The sequence below is a fragment of the Desmodus rotundus genome, chromosome 12 (genome assembly GCF_022682495.2).
Source record: "Desmodus rotundus isolate HL8 chromosome 12, HLdesRot8A.1, whole genome shotgun sequence".
Taxonomy (NCBI): Eukaryota; Metazoa; Chordata; class Mammalia; order Chiroptera; family Phyllostomidae; genus Desmodus; species Desmodus rotundus.
In genome coordinates this window covers 37,804,247-37,817,946 of record NC_071398.1, presented here as the reverse complement: position 1 = coordinate 37,817,946, position 13,700 = coordinate 37,804,247, and the positions used below count along the sequence as shown (strand labels likewise).

At 58.9% G+C, this 13,700-nt stretch overlaps 1 protein-coding gene across 6 annotated transcripts in view; it reads right to left on the bottom strand.

Annotated features, from left to right (window-relative positions):
• Positions 1-434: 434 nt before the first annotated feature.
• Positions 435-13,700, bottom strand: part of PAK4 (p21 (RAC1) activated kinase 4) — a 45,149-nt gene continuing 31,883 nt past the window's right edge. For 4 of the 6 annotated variants that reach the window (XM_053915336.1, XM_053915338.2, XM_053915337.2 and 1 more), the window contains exons 2-10: positions 12,216-12,289; positions 10,416-10,672; positions 7,039-7,500; positions 6,392-6,829; positions 4,993-5,126; positions 4,630-4,756; positions 3,417-3,542; positions 1,946-2,080; positions 435-1,404 (exon numbers count right to left, since the gene is read on the bottom strand). In XM_053915336.1, the coding sequence (XP_053771311.1) occupies positions 1,249-1,404; positions 1,946-2,080; positions 3,417-3,542; positions 4,630-4,756; positions 4,993-5,126; positions 6,392-6,829; positions 7,039-7,500; positions 10,416-10,619 (1,782 nt within the window). In that variant the 5' untranslated portion in view covers positions 10,620-10,672; positions 12,216-12,289 and the 3' untranslated portion in view covers positions 435-1,248. The remainder of the gene's footprint in view (positions 1,405-1,945; positions 2,081-3,416; positions 3,543-4,629; positions 4,757-4,992; positions 5,127-6,391; positions 6,830-7,038; positions 7,501-10,415; positions 10,673-12,215; positions 12,290-13,700) is intronic. The other 2 variants (XM_053915341.1, XM_053915340.1) reach the window with 2 other exon arrangements.

Here is a 13,700-nt window from a genome sequence, read left to right as displayed (position 1 = left end):
GCTCAGCGGGTTGAGTGCTGGTCTATGAACCAAAGGGTCGCCAGTTCAGCGCACATGCCTGGGTTTGTGGGCCAGGTCAGCTGGGGGTGCATGAGAGGCAACCACACATTGATGTTTCTCTCCCTGTTTCTCTCTCCCTTCCCTTCTCTCTAGAAATAAATTAAAAAATTGTTTAAAAAAGGGGTCATTATGGCAAATGGACTAGCAGGCTGCCCATTCCCAGGCCTGGGAAGGGTGTGCAGTATCGGTCCTGCCCCCACGAGCGGGGGCTTTGCTGCTGCTCTTCCACCTGCAACTCCCCACCCCACCCCCCGAGACATGGCCCTTGCCCTAAATTGGGCTGGAACCCCGGAGTACAACCCTCTCCTGACCCTAGAGCCCCTCCCCCAGGGTGGCCTGGGCAGGGAGGGGCCTCCACACACACCACACACAGATCAAGAAAATGTTTTAATTGTAAAACTAACTTGAGGAAAGGGAGGATGGGGCTGCGCCGAGGGAGCAGGAACCTGATTCTTCAAGTAGTGGTCCTGTCCCCGGAGCCACCCTGCAGGACAGGGACTGTCTGTCCCCAGCTGGGAGCAGAGGCTAGAGTGTTATAAAATGACAATATAAATAGACTTCTAGAAAAGAGACTGTCCGGGCGCAGTAGTCATTTTCTGCAGAGGCTGGGGCTGGGAGGGAAGCCCTGACCCGTGTCCCCATCCGGCCACGGAAAGGGGGTGCAGGGCTGAGGGAAAAGGCCACTCTTCAGACATTCATGACGGCCCCCCGCCGTGGCTCAGTGGGGGAGGGGCTGTATGTGAGGCAAGGTCTCAGAGACACCCACTCACAGGCTGGAGGACAGAGGAGCTGAACCTTCCGCTCCGTGCACACCCATGCATACACACACGCACACACCCCTCTCTCATAGTGTTCTCTCCACGCCCAGCAGCTCCCGCTGTAGATTTCCAGTGACGGGAGGGCCGCCTGTCCTTCCCAGAGACAGGAAAACACAGGGAGGCCTGTCCCAGAGGGTGGGGGTGTGGGGCCCTGGGAGTCTCACATGCTCCCATGAGTCCCTGTGTTTTTAGTCACAAAATCAAAACCGGAGTTCAGTAGTAGGGTCCCACATACCACCCCCAGTAAGGAAGGCAGTGGCACACGAAGTGTCTCCCAGGCTGGGAGGAACAGGAGCCAGCTCCCTACGAGCCTCTGGCAGGGCAGTGGTGACCCAAAGGGCTCTTTGGTTCAGGGACAGGGCGGCAAGCCTCATCTGGTGCGGTTCTGCCGCATGAGGGGCACGATGCTGGAGGGGGGGCCCGCTTTCGCCAGGAATGGGTGTTTCAGTAGCTCAGCCGCTGTGGCCCGCTGCGCCGGGTCACGCACCAACAGGCGGTCCAGGAAGCCCTTCAGGGATGGTGATACCTGTGGGAGAGGCAGGGGGGAGGGTCCCCACTCTGAGTGCCAGCTCCACTGCCCTCTTACCACTGTGAGGGCTCTGGTCTCCTCCCGTCACCTTCCCATCACATGGGCTGACATCTACAGCCCAGGTCAGGAGGGAAGAGGTGCCAGGTGTCTAGAGCTTGGCCCCGGGGATTCATTTCCTCCCTATTTAAGAGGTTTGGTGAGAAGCTGGCAGCAGCTGGGACCTGGAGGCACCCTCTTCTCACCAGGTAACCCCTCTACCTGGAAGGCCCCTCTCTGGACCTGGCTGTGTTGTGCACCTTCAGCCAGGCCAGCCTGAGCACCTCTGTGGGACAAGGAGGGATCGGGGATGTACGTTTAAACAGACGCTCAAGACCTGGGGGCACGGGGGCAGCACCCAGTAAATGCCGTCCCAGGAGATATCAACGCCCAGTCCTGTCCGTGCCCACTGCTCAGCTTGAGTGTGAGGCCAGGTGGCCCCCAGCCACCCTGCAGGCTTGTGTGACCTTCCTCATACCACCTGCCTGCCAGCTGGGCCCACCTTGTGCAGATTCTTCAGTCGGGGTGGCAGGTTGTCCCGAATCATCTTCATGGCTTTGAGGGGTGGCTCATTAAAGTAGGGGGGCTCTCCATCCACCATCTCGATTACCATCACCCCCAGCGACCAGATGTCCACCTGCAGCGGAGGAATGGACGGCAGGTGGAGCTATGATGGGCGGGCCAGGACTTGGGGGAAGCCTGGGGAGGGATGTCCCCCAGTTCTGCTTTTGCCTCTCTGTACCCCGAGCCCCTGGACCCAGACACTGGCTCTGATGCCCAGGACCCCTCACCCAGGGAGCCACCTGAAGGGTTCTACCCATCTAGCCTTTATCCCCCTTCTTTTTGCCAAGCACCCCCAGTTTGTTCTGGTGGACACCCCCTTTCACTCTCAGTCAAGGGCAGGTGGCAGACAGGCGGCATGACCAGGTTGGTTGTGACACAGTAATTAGGTCAGGAACGGGCATGTGATGCAAGCTGAACCAATCAGAGTCAACCCTGAGACTATAACCCAAATACCCTATGGTGCCATAGACGGGAAGACACATCCCAGCTGCTGGGGTCATCTCTGCTGCCATAAGGGGTTGAGCCTGTCTGAGCGAATACTACAGCCACTCGGCCCGAAGGGAGAGAACATGCGAACAGCCAGGCCTGAAGCCTGCCACCCGCTAATAGCAGTTTTGGGGTCCCACAGCTTTCAGGTTTTGCTAAAACCATTTGAGCTGGGTTTGTCACTCATAGGCTGTCCTGACTGGGATGTTCCCTCAGAATCTCACACCAGTGTGACTCCACTCCAGCCTGAGGCCCACCCCTGACCATGATGTGCTTCTCAGGGTGCCTGACTCACAGCCAGGCACTGGGTCAGGTCACGCTGACTGTGGAGGGATCCTCAGGGCCACAGGCACCAGCTCAAAGGCCTCTGGGCCACGCAAGTGATGGCAGTGAGAGGAGCAGGTCAGCACAGGCAACAGGAAGGAGTGGGGTTACAGCCAAGAAGAAAGTGCCGTCCCTTCTACAGCCCAGGGGCCCATGCGTGCTGCCCACTGTTGCCATGTGAGAATTCGGCCACCATGCGGCCACATATCTTGGTTTTCCGACAGAGCATAGAAATCTGGATTTTTATGACAGACTTCTCTTTTTAAAATGCTCACAAAGCACCTCCAGGCCAACCAGCCAGAACCTGGCCACTTTGCGGCCTCTGCACCAGCTGTCAAGCAGGGCTGTGACCCTTCTGCTCAGCATTCTGTTCTCATTGCCAGGCAGCGGGCCTGGCTCAGAACTGCTACCCAATCAAGAATGAATGAATGAGTGAATGAATGAATGCATGCATGCCTTCTCTTCTGCCAGAGTTGTCCCTGGAGACCCGTTCTCCAGCCTGAGACCCACTTCACCCCAACACTCCAGCTGTTCTGAACTGCCACAGCACGAACCGCTGTCTGAACTGACAGCGCAACACCCAGCCCCCTCCGGCTCACCTCTGGCCCGTAGGGAAGGCGGGAGATGAGCTCTGGGGCCATCCAGTAAGGTGTGCCGACCAGTGACTTCCTCCGTGGCACCTCCTTGCTCACCTGGGCACAGAATCCAAAGTCTGACAGCTTTACCTGGGGCAGGGCACAGGCAGAGGGTGAGAGGGGCTGGCAGGGGGAGGGTGACCAGAGGCATCCACCTATTTAACTCCTTGGCCTCCGACATGGTGGGTCTCTGCTGTGTAGCCCAGAGGTTAGAGCCAGACCATGCGTGGCTCTGACATCTCTGGCAGGGAGTCCTCAGGTGTGCCACCGCCCCAAGATCACATGATCTGCCCTCCAGACAGGGCCTGCACTAGGGCTGCTGGGGGAAGTAGCCTGAGTCCTACAGTTACCACAGCTGGAGCAGGGGCTGAGACCAGGGCTGGCTCCCAAAGCTCATGCCCTGCACCTCTGCCAGCCTGGAGTGTGAGGACACTCGGCCTGCCCTGCCACAATCCGGCCCATAGAAACAAGGACCAATGTCTTTTGTGGAACCACAGGCCCCTTTCAGACCCTTGAAGATATCTGTGGGTCTTCTCACCCCCAGAAAGCATGCCCAGCGAGTGTGTACAAGTTCAAGTGGGTCCCAAATGTCCCTAAAACACATCTGTAGACGGCTTTGGGGTTCACAGACCCTAAATTGAGACTTCCCATGAAAATGAGCTCCATACCACCACCACCTGGATTAACTTTCCTGAAGGAGGGCGGGCACAGCACCGAGTACTGGGTGAAAGTCCGGGGACCCTCCCCCAGAAAGTCCACTTGTGGGATATAAATACAGGTTACTTTGGGCACTTTGAGGCTCATCCACAGACCTGAGATTCAGAACCTCAGTCCAGAAGACGGGAGGCAGGACCTGGGTCCACTGCCCACCCCAGGTACTTGGTCTCAGTGTGGGGGAAGCACGTGGCCAAACTGTGGCAGCCACCCAAACATGTCTCCCCTTTCTGAGCCTTGGGCAAGATTACAGTCGCCAGCACCCTATGCTGAGGGCACAGCCCCCGCCAGCCCGGGCCCGCAGTGGCTTCACAAACAGAGCCCCTCATGGTCCTGACCCTGCGCTGTTGCACCAGAACAAGCTGACTGACCCTCATGCCACTCAGCTGGAGCGGCAGCCTACGGTGACAGCGAGAGGGGGCCTGGGGAGGGCGGAGGAAGCCCAAGTCACCCAAATCCTCACCCTGCCATCATGGGTCAGCAGGATGGAGTCACTCTTGATGTCCCGGTGGATGACGCCCTGGGCGTGGAGCACAGACAAGGCCTGCAGCACGGCTAGGCACACCGAGGCAATCTGTTCCTCGTTCATCCTGTGTGGGGAGGAGTAAGCACTGGGGCAAACGGCACCACCCCAGGGGCCTGAGGGGAACCCAGGTCCATCTGGAAGTCTGAGGGGGACATGGCCCTACTAGCTCTGCCACCCCAAGGGGTCTGATGGGGACTTAGCCTTGACATGGGAGAGGTCTGAGGGGACCCAGTTCCACTTTGCGGGGCCTGAGGAGATAGCAGGCTGGGTGCCAGCCAGGGTCCAGCTGCCTGGCAGTACCTGGTGTGGGTGACGATGTCGGTGAGCGCACCTCCCTCCAGGAACTCCATCACCACCCAGAGCTCGTCCCCCACCAGGTAGCTGTTGTACATCTCCACCACGTTCTCGTGCTGGTAGTCCCGCATGATCACCACCTGGTGCGGGAGGCTGGGTCAGCATGGCAGGGGAGGGCCGCCAGCCCCTAACTTCAGACCTGGCCGTCAGTCACCACATTGCGGGCCTGGTCTACGTGTCACTCTTGCTCATTGGGATCACCCTGGACTGCCCTCCCTACTGCCAAAGGCAACAGACCACAAAGGCAGCTTCGGGCCGGAAGCCTCCATTCTGAGGGTCCTCTAACCCATACCCAGGATCCCTGTCTGTGACCAGTCCTGAGCTGGTGGTCTCTGAGTGGCCCTGAAGACCAGGTTGGTATTGGGAGAGGAAGGAAGAGAGCGTCTGAGCGCAGGGTTGAGATCAGGACAAGCAGGTAGTAGCCCAGGATAGAAAAGGCACTGGGTGGGGGCAGGGAGGATTTCACAGCAAGAAGTCCTAGCCAGCCAAAACCTAGGGTGGGCGGGGACATGTGCTTACAGGGCCACACTCAACAGGAGCCCATGGTGCAAGTGGCACTGTAATACTGGGGGCCAAGGGGTTATGGGGCACAGCCGAGTGCTCGGTGATCCTGCACCAGAGTGCAGAGGCTGCTCCCACACCGAGCCCCCTCTGGAGGGAGCCAGATGTCTGCCTTTGTAACAAGCTTCCTGGCAGAGAGGCCACCAAGAAAGAGCCAAACTCCAAGGCTGGATAGAGCCATGGACCTAGATGGGGGGTGTGTTTCGAGCACTAGGCAAAGGGCCAGGCCTTTACCATGGGAGCACTGGGGACCTCACAAGGGTCAGGAAGGCCAGGGGAGTGGTGGCATGGTAGGCCAGCCGCCATCTGGAGCCCTTTGGCTGCTGTGTGGGGAATAGCAAGGGGGAGCCGAGGCCAGGACAGGGCCCAGTGAGAGAAGAGAGGGCTACGGGGCTGGGGGCAGGGGGACTGGAGCCAGGGAGGGCCGGAGTTCTGGCCTGGGGACAGGGTTGGTGGGGCTTCTCTGAGACTAGTGACCAGAGGGCAGGCAGAGGTTTGGGGAGATACTCTGGGGTCAATTTGGGACTTAGTGGGTGTGCGGGGCCTGGAAGACACTTCGAGGGCCGAACTCAGCTGGGGCTCTGGGAGGGGCCAGGAAAGACAGCGACTTGCTGAGGGTATTGTGGGGACAGAGGAGTAGGTGTGAGGAGTGAGGAGGAGAACCCAGCTCTGGGAAGCCCAGGCTTGCACCCTCTCCTGTCCTCTCATCCTTAGAGCCTCCACCCCGCTGGGGGAGGCATACCCAGAGGGGGTGAAAGCAGCACATGGAGACCAGGAAGCCCACCTCGTTGAAGAGCAGCTCTCGCCTCTGCTGCTTGCGCAGGTCCATCTTCTTGACGGCCACCAGACGGCCCGAGCTGCGCACAGTGGCGATGCACACAACCCCCGTGGAGCCCTCGCCGATTTTGATGAAGTTGTCCAGGTAGGAGCGGGGGTCCCCAGGGTCTACCACCAACTGCAGAGCAGCCCGGAACTGCTCATGGGACACGCGCTGGGGCTCCCGCTGTGGAGAGCGGGGCCCGGGAGGCCCAGGGGCAGGGGGGCCGGCGGGGGCAGCGAGGGTCCGGGCTGGAGGGGCCAGCTGGGGCTCGGAGGCATGGGGGCCCAGCACTCCGGGGCTGGGGGTGCCACGGGCTCGGGTGGGAGGCCGGGAGGAGGAGGACTGGGGGACAGCCAGGCCCCCCACTGATGGCCCATTGGGGGCCATGTTGTGAGGCTCCCCCTGAAACAGAAAAAAGACGAGGCTGTCAGTGGAGGGGCCAGGGGCCAGCTCTGCTCTCCTGAGCAGGACAGAGCCTGGCTGTGGCACAGATACACGGTGGTCAGGATGCAGATGGACAGGGGCTGGGCACAGGTTGGTGTTGGTGGGTGGGGACAGGGAAAGCTTTGGGAAAGGGGACCGGGGGATCCTGGGGCAGGGGGATCAGTTACCTGGGTGCCCCGGGATAGGTGATCCGTATCAGCCCGCGGGTACGTGTTAAAGGGCCGGCCAGCTGCCACTTTCGCCCCACTGGCCACACCAGCAGGCTGCGGGGTGCTGACGTCAGGCCCAGAAAGGGGACGCTTGTCCCGGGAGGACTCCTGGGGCCCCCCTGAGCCCTCCCTGGAAGTCTTGGGCTTCTTCTCTGGCCCCACCCGCCGCCGGTCACCACTGCTGCCTCCCCCTTCGCTGAGACCAGCAACCCAGCCTTGGCCGCCTGCCTTCTCTGGGCCCCCTCTGGCCGTGGCGGCCTGCTCCGAGGGCATCCCATTTTCCTGGCGGGCACGGGTGGGTGGCGGCGGTGGGCTGTCTCTCCTCAGGGAATTGGAGCGTGTCACCGACATGTTCTCAAACTCGTCCAGTAGCAGCGTGAGGGCCCCATCCTTGGCACCTTTGCTGCCCCGCACGATGGTCTGGGGTCCAGGGTCCGGGGCAATGGTGGGATAGGGGCCAGGCAAGGAAGAGGGCGACAAAGGACATGTAACCAACACACAAAGACAGGACAACACAACACACAGAGACAAGACAGACAAATGAAGAAATGCCATGGGGTGATGATGGGGCTGAGCAGGTGGGGGCAGTACCAGAGGCCCCGCAGCCCCTCCCCAGCATAGAGAAGTCGGTGTGGGGGGGTGCGTAGCTGGAGGAGTAACTGCCCCTCAGCCGGGCTGTCACCTCCCCACCCCCCACCTGGAGACTGGACGCCCCAGAGGCACCCTGCTGTCTTCTGCTTGCTCTCCTGGCTGGGAGCAGGGGGCTTGGGGGGGGGGGGGGGTGCTGGATGAGTTTCCTGCCCTGGGGGTGAAGGGGAAAGAGGGCAGAGGCCATGCCACTCCATAATCCGCCCTGGCGAGCTGCAAATTACAGGATCTGGGGCCAGGACACAGCCAGGAGCTTCCTCCCCTGCAGTCTGCCAGTGTTGTTAACCCTGGATGCCGAGGGCAGGGTATAGGGAGAGTCAGAAAGGACTGGGCCCAGTGTAGAGGGCAAGAGTGCCCCAGGAGCAGGGGTGGCGATAGGAATGCCCATGGGGGCTGGGCAGAGTGTAAAGTGTGTCCCAAATCCACCCAGTGCTCACCCACCATGCGCCACCTGATCCAGGTCATGGCCACCTCTGAGTCACCGCCTCCAGGGTTCCCTGCCCCCCACTCAGCTCCAGGCACATGCACCTCACTGCCCCTCAAAACACACTGGCAGCTCCTACCTCAGGACCTTTGCACTGCCTGTTCGCTCTGCCTAGAACATCTTCCCCCAAGTATGCCATGGCTCCTTCCCTCCCCTCCTTCAGGTCTCTGCTGGAAACTCAGCTTCTCAGAGGGAGGCTTTTCCTGACCAGCCGTCTAAAATGCCAGCCCCTAACACTTCTTACCCCGCTCCCTGCTTTTTCTTTACAGTACTTAAGATCAGTGGACATCAGCACACCTACAGATCCCCTGATGCGTGTGTGTGAGGGCAGTGACTGGGTCCTCCTCTAACTCTTGCTAAATCTCAGCACAGAACAGTGTCTGGTATGCAGAAGGTACTCAATAAACACTTGCTGAACCAGTGAGTGAGTGAGGGGAGCTGGGTGGACACTGTGAGAAGCAGAGAATGTGGCCCCCAGCCCTGTGCTGTCAATGACTGACACAAAGGAACAGGAGCCCAGGGCTGTCTGACACCCTGAAGTCAGAACTGCCTCTCCTGTGCAAAAGACACTAATCCCACAAAACCCACCTACTGGCCACAGTGCCCCTATGGGGCCTGCCTCTGCCTCTCCTGGGCCTTGGCTGCCTGCCCAGAAGCCTGGCTTTGCCCAGGGACCCTGTGAAGCAAAGCAGACAGCTGGTCAGGCTTTAGTATTAGAAGTGCCCAGGGGTTGGAGAGGGCCCAGGAGGATTAGGCAGCAAACACAAATGCCACAGGGGCCCCAGGATAGCACTAGCCTGTGAGACACCTTCGTGTGAATTAAGACAACGTGCCCCTTCCTCCTGGTGGACACAGCCCCGAGCAGGACCCATGGCTGGCAGGCCGAGCAGGGCTAGATTTTAGGAGGTGCCCTAGTGAGGGTATAAATAGCACCCAAGCAGCTACAGGGCCGAGTAGGGGACGGAACTGAGATGGCCCAGGTGGGGCCTGTGGCTCAGGGGAGCCCGTGCCCTGCTGGCAGAGGAGCTGCTTCTCAGCTCCAGCTGCTCCATCAGCAGAAGCCAGAAATGGAGGTTTGGACATGAAATCTCTTGTCTTTTTAAGCAATGACAAACACTCCAAAATATTCAAAAGTACCCTGCATGGGACACAAGAACATCTCAGTGGGCCACCTGGTTGAGACCCTGGTGAGAGAGTGTCTCCATTTGTGTCTACGCCCACCTCACTGACCCTGGGGCCTCCCCCCCACACCGCTCTCACCAGGCTGAGCTGGGCAACCCTGACCCTAACTCGGCAGGAGAGGATGAGTCAGCCGCAGGCCTGCCTCAGGCACTAGGCCTGCCACACCCACCTCCACCCCTGGAACAACCCAGGCTTCATTCCCTGGGCTGAGGCCCTTCCCAGTTCCCACTGCCCTTGGGATCAAGTCCATGCTCCCTGGCAGGCATGGCCTTACCCCACCCCGACCCCAACCCAGGCTGGCCTCACTGCAAGCCATGCCTGTGCACCCGCACCGTAAAGACAGGAAAGGGGTTTAAGAGCACAAGCCTTTTAAACAGACTTTGGTTCAAATCCCAGCTCTGCCCTTTTGCTCAAGATAGTAGAGGAAAAAAATATCCCAAACCAAAAGCCTCCAATGTTCACGTGGGCCTCTTCTTCCACTAAAAGCCCTGTCACCCCACCTTCTGCCTCAGCACTCAATTCAGGTGTTGCTTCCTCCAAGAAGTGGGTCTGAACCCCCAATACCTCCTCTGGGTTTCCCCAGCCCAGCCTTGAGCACTTGGGGTGGTCACCATGGGGAATGGGTCCTCCCCCACTGCTGCCACGGACCCTCCGTAAGGGTGCAAGGACAAGTTTGTGGCACTGGGGTCAGGAACACAGAGCTCTAGGTGTGCGGCTCCGGGAGAGCACAACTTAGAAGCTGGTGGAGGGATGTTGGAGGGATGAGGTAAGCGTGAGGTTCTCTGGGCTGGGGTCAGCATTGAGAGGCAAGGTAAGGGGTCAGTGAGTGGAGAGGTGGGTGAAAGGCCACCAACTGGGGGTGAGGATGAGGGTGGAGGGTTGGGGTGTGTGTTTGGAGATCACAAGGGATGGGGGTCAGCGAGGAGATATTGGCCACAGGGTCAAGTGTGGGGTTAAGGGCTGGGGTCCCGCTGTGGGGGTCAGTGTGGATCAGGAGAGGCGGTGGTGGGTGCCGGCATACCTTGGGGGCCTCATGCTGAATGGAGGTGATGCAGGCAGGGTCAATGAGGGGCTTGGGCCGGCGAGCTGACTCCTCGATCAGGCTCTGCCACTGGCGGGGCAGCCCCGTGAACTTCTGCTCGTGCTGGTCGAAGCCCGTGTGCACACGGTGCTCGAAGTTGGATGGCGCCGAGATCTCTACCCGCTTCTTCTTCTTCCCAAACATGGTGCCAAGGCTCTTAGTACCAGGAGGGCGCAGACTTGGGCTCCGCAGCAGGCCTGCAGGAGGGGGCCACTCACTAGAAACCGCCCATTCCTCTCTGCTCCCCTGGCCCTGCCCTGGTTCTTGTCCATTCTTGTCCCCTTCCTAGTTTCCCACTCCTCCCTCCACCTCCACAGTCTGTCCTTCATATACAGCCCGAGGGACCCCATGAACACCCAAGTCAAGTCGCATCTCTCCTCTGCTGAGCGCCATCCTGTGGCTCCATCTCCCTCAGGGGAAAAGCCAAGTCTTCCCTGTGGCCCACCCCACACGACCTGTCCTGTCCCCATCCCCTCTCTGCTGGCATCTCCCCCTTGCTCACACTGGCTTTCAAACCTCAGGGCCTTTGCACTGGCTGTTCCCTTCATGAAATACTCTTCCTTAGTATCCACACATGGCTGCCTCCCTTCAGGTCTCTGAGTCCTTGGTGAATCCTTTCCTGACTACTGCAAATAAAAGAGCCCCCATGCCCACTAGCCTTCCCCGACATCACTTCACAGCATGTTTAACTTCCAGAAATCAGTGGTTCATTCTTGTGTTTACTAATTTAGTCCCCACAACCCCAGCACTGAAGTATCAATGCCACAGTCCAGGTCTCACCTGTCCAGTCCCCCATGTCCCACCCCATGCCTAGCAGTGTCTGGCATATGGTGTGCTCTGTGGCTGGTTCTGAACAGCCTGGCCACCTCCATCCTGCTGTCCCAGCCTAGACTCTGGGCCAGGAACACCACATGCCTTTGGTTACTTGTTCAACAAATGGTTCCTGAGGCTCCGTTCTAAGCAGGGTGCCTAGGGAGCCTCATGCGACACACACACTTCACAGGAGGAGCCTCGGGCTCTGAGGAGGGAAGTTCTTCACCGAGAGCACACAATGGGGAAGACTCACTTCATAACAGGTACTAACAGACAAAGCAGTCTGCTTTTAGGGTCTGGGGTCTCCAGTCATGTACTCAGAATAGAACCAAGCACAGTATAAATGCTTAATGAAAGCTGGCTTAAAAACCAAAGGGGCCAGCTCTGACTGCTGTGGCTCAGTGGACTGAGCGCCGGCCTGCAGACCAAAGTGTCACCAGTTTGATTCCCAGTCAGGGCACATGTCTGGGTTGCAGGCCAGGTCACTGGTTGCGGATGCACGAGAGGCAACCACACATTGATGTTTATCTCCCTCTCTTTCTCCTTCTCTTCCCCTCTGTCTAAAAATAAATAAATCTTAAAAAAAAAAAAAAAAGGGGGCCAAGGGGGAGACACGCTGATGGTGGTGCCCGACAGAGACCAGAGAAACAATGGGAAGGGGAGTGAGATGACCAGAGTAAATCTCTCTGCCACTTATTCTGTGTGACCTTGGACAAGTGACTTAACTTTTCTGTGCTTTGAATCAACCTCCATAGAGCTGCTGTTAAGAACTAAACGAGCAGAGCTGGACACCAAGCTGGGCACAGAGGGTGGGTCCTGTCCTCTTTGCTATTCTAATGGTTAGGATTACTCCTCACAGTGTCTGAGGGAGGAGGGGGCTCAGGTTCGGCTCCCCTGTCCCACACATGGGCCCTAAAGTCCACAGACCTGGTTTGTCTCTGGCTGTGCTAGAAGTACCCTTGGGCAGGTGACTTCTCCTCTTGGGGCTTCGGGTTATTCATCTGTAAAATGGGAAGAAAACATCATTCACCTACCCATTCATTAATTTATCACTCACACATTTGGTAATAACTCATTCCTCTGTGCCCAGCCTGTGCTGGTCAGTGTTAGGGACACAGCAGTGATGGAGACAGTTTCTGACAGCCCAGAGTGGCTGGGACTGGGGTCAAAGAGCACCCGATCCAGTCTGGAGGAATGGCATGGTGGAAATAAGGGGAGGCTTCCCAGAAGTGGTGCCATGTGAGCGTAGACCCAAAGGACCAGGGGAAACACCCTGGGTGGGGATTTTGTCTGGTTCACGGCTGGCTTCCCAGCACCTGGCACAGTGCCCAGCACAGGGTCAGCCCTAAGCTCTTCTCCCATGGAGGAGCTGCTTCTTTCCTGTGGGAGCGGCTCTGCGAGGTGAGGCCAAATAGGCTGCCAACCCTTGCTCAGAGGAAGGACCATCAATGGGCAGCCTCCAGGAGAACCGGTTTGGCAGTGGGAGGAAGGTGGGTGGGGACCTAGCAGTCAACCTGCCTCAACTGGTCCCAGGTGGCCACCACCAGGTCTGGCCAGGGCTCCCCCCACAGCCCGTTTTCTTGCATGCTCCAGGGACTGCAGCTGCCTGGATGTGGGTCAGGACACCCACAGTCAGGAGGAGGCCCCTTTGCCTTTGCCTCAACCCCTTCTAAGCCCCCACCAAGCCAGGAGCCCTTTCAGTGACCCCCAACCGTGGTCCAACCCTCTGAACACTGTCCGGCCCTCCCTCCCAGACCTGCACCGGTAGCCCCGACCCACCCCATTCTCTCGTGTTCTCTCTCAGCTTCGCTGCCCTCAGCTCCAGTTATTCCAGCTCCGGTTCCTTGCTTTGTCCCTACACCTGACCCTCTTCCACCTTCCCTGCTCTGTCACCCCAGATCTTCATCCTATGTCCTATCACCTCTTGTCTTCCCAGATGTAACCCCCTTTGGCCCCAGACCTAGCCTCATTCCTCCCCTTGGCCTTTCTCACTCTTCACCCTGCCCATCTTCCTCCCCCAGCCTAAGACCTCTGCAGGACAGGATTAGCCACGTGACCCCTTAGTAATCCCAGGAGAGGGAAAAGCTCAGGATTCAGATGGGGTTGGCAGGAGATAGCTTGGAACCTTGGGCAGACAACCCAAAACCCCACCCGTAAACCCCCAAGCCATCTCTGCACACTACAGCTGGTCCCACCCCCAGCCAAGTGTGACCCCACAGGGGAAGGGGGTGAGAAGGCACGCCTCCGGATATTTGCCGGGGGCCGCCCCTTTCCTCTGGGTATTGCATGGAAGGCAGGACAAACAGAGGAACTGACCATGTTTATAATGATCAGGCCAGAGCCCCACCCTGGGGCAGCTCCAAGCACAGCGGGCTCCTTCACCAGCACCCCCTCCCACCAAGTCTCCAAGCT